This window comes from Dictyostelium purpureum, assembly GCF_000190715.1.
Source record: "Dictyostelium purpureum unplaced genomic scaffold DICPUscaffold_294, whole genome shotgun sequence".
Lineage (NCBI taxonomy): Eukaryota > Evosea > Eumycetozoa > Dictyosteliales > Dictyosteliaceae > Dictyostelium > Dictyostelium purpureum.
Genome location: NW_003519630.1, coordinates 32,684 through 42,145, shown reverse-complemented (window position 1 = coordinate 42,145; position 9,462 = coordinate 32,684). Strand labels below are relative to the sequence as shown.

Genomic DNA, 9,462 nt, shown 5'->3' with positions numbered 1-9,462 from the left:
CTTTTTTTTTTTAGTTCTATTTTATTTTATTCAATACACTCTTATATAGTCAAACCGCGGGTATAAAATAAAATATACAAATTATTAATAATTTTCACATAAAAATGAGAATTGTTCGTAAAGTTGCAGCTCCAAATAATCCCAATGTAATAAATAATAACAATAATATAAATATTATAAATAATAATAACAATAATAATAATAATAATAATAATAATAATAATAATAATAATAATAATAATAATAATAATAGTATAAACAATAATATAAATAATAACACCAATAATAATATCAATAATGTAAATAGTAACAATAATAGCAATGGGAATAATAACCCCAATATAAATAGTGAACATCGTAACAATAATATTATTCGCAGTAATGAAAATGGCTATATAAACCCCACAACCACAACGACCACAACGACCGCATTTAATAACAATCATCAAAACCACAATAATAATCACAATATAAACAATGTAAATAATAACAATAGTAATGTAAATAATGTAAATAATAATAATAATAATAATAATAATAATAATAATAACACAAAGAAAAAGAAATCTTCATCACCAAATTCATCAACATATGCATCAAATAGAAATAGGGAAAGCGAAACAAGTATAAATATTAATAACACTCATTCTGATGAAGAAAATAATAGTGCAGACGAATATGAGTCTAATAATCACCATAAACAATCCTCAAAGAAAAGAGATAACAATAGTAGCAACAGTAGTAGTGGCAACAACAATATAAATCAACAACAGCAACCACAACCACCACAATTTTATGATGAAAAATCATTTGAAGAAAATTTAAAAAAAACTAAAGGTTATGTAATTAGAAAAATGAAACAGGATGGAAATTGTTTATTTAGGTCAGTGGCAGATCAAATATATGGGGACCAAGAAATGCACTCTACCGTAAGAGAGAAGTGCTTAGACTATATGGAAGCAGAACGTGACCACTTTTCACAATTTATTACCGAAGATTTTAATGAATATATAAAAAGAAAAAGAAATGATAAGGTATTTGGGAATAATACGGAGATGCAAGCAATGGCAGAACTATTTAATAGGCCAATCGAAGTTTACAGCAAATCATTGGAGCCAATTAATATATTTCACCTTTCATATCGCGGTAATCAATACCCAATTCGTTTAAGCTATCATCACGGGAATCACTATGACAGCATTTGTGATCTTAGCAATCCATCTGTTGGTGTAGGACTAGGATTTCCCGACTTTCATCCTGGACAAGCAGACAAATCCCAAATGAATAAAGCTATTAAAAAATCAGAATTTGATTTATTAAATCAACAGCTTTACGAAGAAGCTTTGTTAGACTCTGATTGGAGAGAAACCGAAATGGAGATTGAAGAAGCTGTATTAGCTGCTTCAAGAGCTGAATATTTAGAGAATTTATTCAACCAACATAAACAGAAAAAACAACATGAAACAAGTACCACAACAACAACCACCACTACAACCACCACTACAACCTCAACTGCTCCAAACCCATCACCATCTTCATCATCGCCTTTACCTAGTTTTAATTTTGGCCTATCACCAACCAACAATAATAACAACAGTAACAATAACAATTCAAAAAATTCTAGTTTTAATTTTAACTATAATAGTAATAATAATAACAACTAGAACATACACCAACAAAAATAATGATTTAATTAATATTATTATTAAATTTTATAATTAAAATATATATTATACAATAAATAAAATTTAAAATAACAGTTTTTATTAAATAATTATAAGATTATTTATAAATTATTTTTTTTTTAGTGTAACATTTTTTTTATTTAATTTTATTTTTATATTTTGGTAAAATATAAAAAAGAAAGCATTTCTTTTATTTGTTTGGTATTTTTATTATTATTAATTATTAAAAAATTTAGTTTTAATTGATGTACCAATTGATCCAAATTTAGAGAGTTTTTCAAACAATTCAGTTTGAATTTTATCACCAACTTTATAACCTTTGAGGTCCATGATTTTTTGGAAATCTTGATCAGAGCCATCTGGGAATAATTCTTTATAGGTTTCGACAAGGAGATTGGTTGGGCAACCAACAACTTTGAGGAGGTTTTCAGCTTTTGAAAATTCTTTATTGACCAATTTAGTGTAACGATTATTACTACGATTATCTTTAACTTTATTTGGAAGCTCTAAAAGAATGGTTTTAATAGTTGTAATATCTAAAAGAATACCTTGAGCACCAATTTCTGATACACGACCACACTTGTAAATTGACTGGGTGATACGTAATACAAATGAACCAGCAAACAAATCGCAGAAATATTTATAGTGGTCTACTGATAACCATACAAGTTCAATTTGAATTTGATCAGCGATAATACCAACAACTTCATTTACATATGGTGAATTATCACCAACATATTGATACTTTTCTCCCCAATCTGTACGTGTCATTGATAAAAGATGTGGGTCTAATTTTGCCTCTAATCCACTAACTAATGATTTAACACCTTTAGCAATAATACTACTGAATTCATTTTGAACGTCCTTCAAATCAATTTGATCTTTATATTTTTCGTCAATAAGTTTCTTAAATCCATCTGTCATTTGACCTGCTGTTTTTCTGCAAAATTCTGCTGTATTAATAATTAAACAAATTGTTTTATCTTCTTGGGCATCATGTATTCTACCAACATCACTAAATAATAATAATAAAAATGTAAATAAACTATAAATAAAAATCAATTATTTATTACTGCTATAATATTTACCTATGTATTTTACTTGAAATTATATTTGCATATTGAGTTAAATATTTTCTAAATAAATGATAAAGATTAAAGAATGGTTCTCTTTTGGTAAGCTCTGAGCAACGATTTCTAACTTTGATGAAATGATATACCAAATCAGTGCATGAAGTAAGAATTTTATTTGACTCTTCACTTGAGATTGTCCATTTCTCTTCACTTATAACTTTATCTAAAACCTCTCCCATAAGTTTATCTTCCTCTTTAATATATAAATCCATATATGGTTCAAAACAAGTTGAAATAATACCTTTGAATCTTTCATATGATTTTGGAATTTCGACTGATGATTTTTGTTCTTCTTGATTCTTTTCCATTTCTTTCTTTTTATCTTTTTCAACTCTAGCCTCCCATCTCTTTCTAATTGCATCCTCACTATTATTTTTAGATTCACCACTTTGTTGATTATCTTCATCTGAATCCTCTTCTTCATCTGAATCTGATCCTCTTTCACTTTGATTAGTTGGTGTTGATGTCTAGAAAAATAAAAAATAGAATTAATAAATGATCCAATGATAAATCGCAATAGTTTCTAATGTTTATACATACAGTTGGTGATGCTAATTTTTGATTGGTTTGTGCAAAAATTTCATATAATTTGTTTTCAAACTCCAATGTTCTTTTTAATGCCTTAATTAAAGATGGTACTTCAATAGAGTTTTTATTATTTAAAAGGATTTCTGATAATGCCAAACGAGTTGCAATACAAAATTCATATGAGATTTGCTCCTCCATACACCATTCAGGTGGAAACACCAATGCATACTCTTCTCTAAATGTTTTAAGTTGTCTTTGTAACCATTCGTATCTTCTCTTTGTACTATCAATTGTATAATGTTCTGATGCAATACCAAATGCACTCTTATAGCTTGATAACTGAATATCACAAAACCATCTTAAAAAATCTTTTTTAACCTCTGTACCCAATGCATCAATAACATAACATGATGATTTCCATCTATTCTCCTCATTTGGTTTAATTTGGTTTGATGTATATGGTATATAACTAACAATATTAAAAATAATTGAGTTAATATCTATCTATATTATTGAAAAATCTATTATTCACTCTTTTTATATGGTCCTTACTTTTTAAAATCTTCATAAATTTGATTCTTTACCTTGGCTCTCAAATTATCCAACTCTTTATTTAGTGCATAGATTTTTGGTGAATCTCTATAATCTTTGAAACCCTCTGCAAATTGAGCTGTAGCTTCTAATAATTTTGCAACTGTGCCATATTGTTTTTTATCAACCATATCTTTTAATTGTTCAACACCCATAACTTTATATTAAAACAAAATGAAAAATTAATAAACTATGTAAATAAATTTTGAGGTGGGTATATAATTATATAAGTATTCCTTACCCATCATATGTAATCTCTTTAATGTTGTAATAGCTGTTGTTAAATTCTTTTTGGCATAATCTAATGATTTAATATCTTTGCAAATCTCTGTTACCATTTGTTCTGATTGAATAGCCTTATTTTTAATATCTGTAATTTTGTTTAATAACTCTTGAATTGAACGCTTAGCATTCTCCAAATCCTCTTTACCTTTAGTACCACTAATACTTTGTAATCTAACTTCTTGAATGATCTCCTCGTCAATTTTAATAATCTTTAATTTTAATCTATTCATAAAATTATCCAATTTAGGTAATGCTTGTTCTGTATAGTGCAATAATTTAAATTTAAATTAGTTTTTGTTTGCCATAACAACCTGAAGAATTAAAATAAGTAACTATTAATAATTACCATTTGGAAAATGTTCATTAATATAAGAAACTGGGCTAAAGTCATGTTTGTCAAAATCTTTATCTGCTACTGGTACAATATCTCTGATTGCTGCCTGAAGTTCTGGTGAAAACATATCGTTTGTCCATTCTGTAACTGAATCATCAATAGATGGTAATGTTGAATTACCTGACATTCTTTTATAATTAACCAATAATTTATAAATTAAATATAGTTTAATTAAAAAAAAATAATAAATTGCAATAAAAAAAAATAAAAAAATAACAAATTTTTTAAAATGAAAAAAATTTAAACTTTTTTTTTTTTTTTTTTTTTTATATTTTTTTAATTTTTTATTTTTTTAAAATAATAAAATCAAAAAGAGTAATCTTTACCCGAAAGGATTTATTTTTTTTTCATTGGTTAACCTCATATTTTTTATCATCTTTAAAAATTAATTTTATAAAATTTTTTGAATTTTTTCTTAAATTTATATATTTAAAAAAATAAAATATAAAAAAAAACCTATTTTAGAAGTTTTAAAAAATAATAAAAAAAAAAAATAATCACCGGGGTTTTTTTTTCAAAAATAATAAAGTTATAAATATTTGGAAATTTTTTTTTTTTTTTTTTTAAAAACAATTTTTTTAATTTTTTTAAAAAAAAATTTTTTTTTTTTTTTTTTTTTTTTTTTTTTTTTTTTTTACGAAACCATAAACCTTTGGGCAAAGCCTTTGGTTTTAAAAAAAATAATTTACATTTGAAAAAGTTTAGGGTGTTCTTAAAACCGGAAATTGGTGTTAATGTATCACTAGAGTTTAGTGTTAAATATTGCACACATCTTCTTTGTGGAGATGTTATAATTTCTGATTGTGTCATAACCGCCCAAGATAAAATTCCTGGGTTCACGTTTGGTTACTATTTGGGGTTTTCTCAAATTCTTAATCAGTTTCATGATTTTCCATGTTGAAATTAAACATGATTCAGGTACAAACTTATTAAAAATTAAAAAATTAAAAAAAAAAAAAAATTATTATATAAATATAATGCAGAAATATAGATATTTTTTTTTTTAATTCTATTATTGGTTGTATATTTTTAAAGAGTAGAAATTTTTAATAGGAGCTCCTATTAGTAAAAATCTGAAGATAAAATAAAAAATATTTTCGTATGTGTAAATTACCTAAAGAGTGTTTTATTATAAAATTTTTTTAATTAAAAAAATCAATGTCAAATAAAGATATCTAATAAATAAAATAAAAAAAATCTTTTAATATTTTTATCATTGCTTTTTTTTGAGAAAAAATATCGGGATTATTCAATTTATAATATATTTGAAACATATCCTATCATTTTTCTATAAAATATTTAAATGGTAGGATTTGTTTCAAAAATATAAAGATATATTGTTTTATAAAAAAAAAATTTATTTAAAATTTTTTTTAAAAAAATTTAAAAATTACCATATACAATTAAATCTTTTTAAAAAAAAAAATAGTTTTTTTTTTTTTTTTTTTTTTTATTTTTGTGATAATTTCTTTAATTTTATTTATATAGAAAATAATATTGATTTTATTTTATTAAATTATTTTTCAGAATAAACAGGATAACAATAGGAAATAAATTCCATTGTAAATAAAAAAAAAAAAAAATTATTAAAACACAAACACAGACACAAACAAAAAAATAAATACACTCATATTTTTTAATAATAATAGTTTTTTTAACAGTTTTATAAATAACATCCTAATATAAATCACCATAATAACAACATACAATATAAAATTTATAACCCAAAAAAAATATAATCACAGTTTTTTTATTGAAATTTAGATTTTTAGAAATTTAAAAAATAAAAAAATAAAATAAATAATAATATTTTATAACAACAAATAAACGTCATTCAAATATATAAAATATCGGCCAGGTTCGATATCATAAAAAGTATGCCACAATATAATCATTATCGTTATGCCCACTTTTTTTTCACACAAAATATTTTTTTTATTTTATTTTTTTTTAATTTTTTCAATTTTTTCAATTTTTTTTTTACATATTGATAACCTAGCCTCAATATGAAAAAAAAATAAAAAAAAAAATAAAAAAACTATAATTTTTTTTAGTTATCAATATTAGCCTTATAGATATAAAGGGTAACAGGTGTTTATTTTTTTGTGTGTGATTTTTTTTTGTATATGTTACTTTAATTTATTTAATTAAATTAAATTAATTTTTTTTATTTTATTTTTTTATTATTTTTTTTAAAAAATATTAAATTTTTTTATTATTTTTATTTCATAAACACAACACACACAATATTTATAATAATAACAAAGAAGATTTTTTTTTAAATTTTGTATAATATAACAATATATTAACATATTAACATATAATATATATATATATTTAATAAAAACTATAATAACTATTATTCATTTTCCAATCATATTTTATTTGGTGTTTATTTATTTCAATAACTAAACAAATTTTAAATGTAATTAAAAAAAAAAAAAATGAAAAATGAAAATTCATTTCATTCTATTATTATAATAAAATTTTTCGTTTTATTATTATAAAATTTTCATTTTATTAAAATTATAAATAGAAATTATAATAATAATATTAAAATACTATTTTACATTTATAATAAATAATAAAAATAATAAACATTAATAATTTGTAATAGTTTTATTATAATAATAATCTTAAAATAAGAATACAGTATATCATGCTTTTCATACATATAATTACAACCAAAATATATATTTCAAAATAAATATACACACAAAAAAACAAATACCACCCTCAATAATTATTTATTGTGTATTTTTTTTTTTTTTTAATGTCCCAGTATTAAATTTCGTTTTTTTTTTTTTTTTTTTTGCACATTGTAAATTTCATTCTTTCACAATCAATTTTAAAAAATCAAAAAAAAAAACTTATTTTCTGAAAAAAAAAAAAAAATAAAATAAATATAAAAATCTAAAATTTTTTTTTTTATTAAAAATTTTATTTATAATAATTCACATCCTTATATCATCATCATAATCATATTATAACATTAATTTTTTTAAATTAAATTTTAATATTTTTTTTTTTTAAATTTTTTTTAAATTTTTTTATTCTTTAAAGAATAATTAAATGTTCAGAAGAAGTTTAAAACTATTAAGTAAAGAAACCATTACTCGTGTTAAACCAAATACAACTATTGTTCAACCAATAACAAGTTCAACAACTGTTATTAATAAAAATATAAATACATTCGAAAATATGCAACCAAGTAAGTAAAATTATTATTTACAAATATATTTTTTGATATTAATTATTTATTATTATTACAATTTAGAAAAATCTATGACAATTGATAACATTTGTCAAAATGTTAGAAATGCACAATATGCCGTTCGTGGTGAATTAGTTATTCGTGCTGAATCAATTTCACACCAATTAGAAAAACAAAAGAAAGAAGGTAGCAAAGTTTTACCATTTGACGAAATTGTTTATTGTAATATTGGTAACCCACAACAATTAAAACAAAAACCATTAACATTTTTCCGTCAAGTTGTATCATTAACTGAATGCCCAGAACTCTTAGATAACCCATATATCGAAAAAATTTACCCAGCTGATGTCATTGCACGTGCTCGTGAAATTTTAGGTTCAATTAATAATACCACAGGTGCTTATTCAAGCAGTCAAGGTATTAGTTTAGTATTAAAATCTGTTGCTTCATTCATTGAAAAGCGTGATGGTCACCCAGCCGATCCAAGCGAAATTTTCTTAACTGATGGTGCTTCAACTGGTGTACAACGTATTCTCAAATTATTAATTAAAGATCGTTCAGATGGTATCATGATCCCAATCCCACAATATCCATTATACAGTGCCACTATTGAGCTTTACAACGGTTCACAATTAGGCTATCTCTTAAATGAAGAAAAAGGTTGGTCACTTGAAGTCAGCGAACTCGAACGTTCATACAATGATGCCGTTGCTAAAGGTGTTAACCCAAGAGCTCTTGTAATTATTAATCCAGGTAACCCAACTGGTCAATGTTTGGATAAAGCCAATATGGAAGAAGTTGTCAAGTTCTGTTTAAATAAAGGTCTTGTTCTTTTAGCTGATGAAGTATACCAAGAAAATGTTTATGTTAAAGAAGACAAGCCATTCATTTCATTCAAAAAAGTTGTTAAAGATATGGGCGGTGAATATGCCGATCTCGAAATGGTCTCATTCCACTCTGTCAGTAAAGGTTTCGTCGGTGAATGCGGTAAACGTGGTGGTTATATGGAACTCAATGGTATCACTAGTGATGTTAAAGCTGAAATCTATAAACTCGCCTCAATTGGTTTATGCCCAAATGTTATTGGTCAATTAGTCGTTGATTTAATGGTTCGTCCACCAACCCCAGGAGATTCATCATATGAACTCTATATTAAAGAAAGAGATGGTATCTATGATTCACTCAAAAAACGTGCTAACCTTTTAAATAAAGCTTTAAATTCACTCGAAGGTGTAACCTGTAACCCATCAGAAGGTGCCATGTATGCTTTCCCACAAATTCGTTTACCAAAGAAAGCTGTAGAATATGCCCAATCAATTGGTAAAGCCCCAGATGCTTATTATTGTATTCAATTATTAGAACACACCGGTATTTGTGTTGTTCCAGGTTCAGGTTTTGGTCAAAAGGATGGTACTTATCATTTCCGTACTACTTTCCTTCCATCAGAAGAAGCTATCGAAGGCGTTTGTGAAAGAATTGCTGATTTCCACAAACAATTCATGAACAAATATAAATAAACAATAATAAATAGTAATAATAGTATAATAAAACCCCAAAACACATAATAACAAATCAATTAAATTATTTAAATATTTTTTTTTTTTTCATTTATTTATTTTTCAAAACAAAAAA

General features: G+C 24.0%; 3 protein-coding genes across 3 annotated transcripts; 2 read left to right on the top strand and 1 right to left on the bottom strand.

The window, feature by feature from the left end:
• Positions 1–809: 809 nt before the first annotated feature.
• On the top strand, positions 810–1,457 carry DICPUDRAFT_10519 (uncharacterized protein; the record flags this gene model as incomplete). The annotated part of the gene is made up of 1 exon (XM_003291686.1): positions 810–1,457. A coding segment is annotated over one exon (648 nt), but the record flags the coding sequence as incomplete, so codon positions are not given.
• Positions 1,458–1,806: 349 nt separating this feature from the next.
• On the bottom strand, positions 1,807–4,806 carry DICPUDRAFT_57519 (uncharacterized protein). Its single transcript, XM_003291679.1, has 6 exons — positions 4,569–4,806; positions 4,179–4,481; positions 3,899–4,094; positions 3,359–3,815; positions 2,774–3,285; positions 1,807–2,700 (listed from the first exon to the last, which is right to left on the bottom strand). Exons 1-6 carry the CDS (start codon positions 4,741–4,743, stop codon positions 1,902–1,904), a joined length of 2,442 nt encoding a protein of 813 aa, XP_003291727.1. The 5' UTR covers positions 4,744–4,806; the 3' UTR covers positions 1,807–1,901.
• Positions 4,807–7,688: 2,882 nt separating this feature from the next.
• DICPUDRAFT_39475 (alanine transaminase) lies at positions 7,689–9,347 on the top strand (the record flags this gene model as incomplete). Its single annotated transcript, XM_003291685.1, has 2 exons — positions 7,689–7,827; positions 7,894–9,347. 2 exons carry the CDS (start codon positions 7,689–7,691, stop codon positions 9,345–9,347), a joined length of 1,593 nt encoding a protein of 530 aa, XP_003291733.1.
• Between the last annotated feature and the right edge of the window lie 115 nt (positions 9,348–9,462).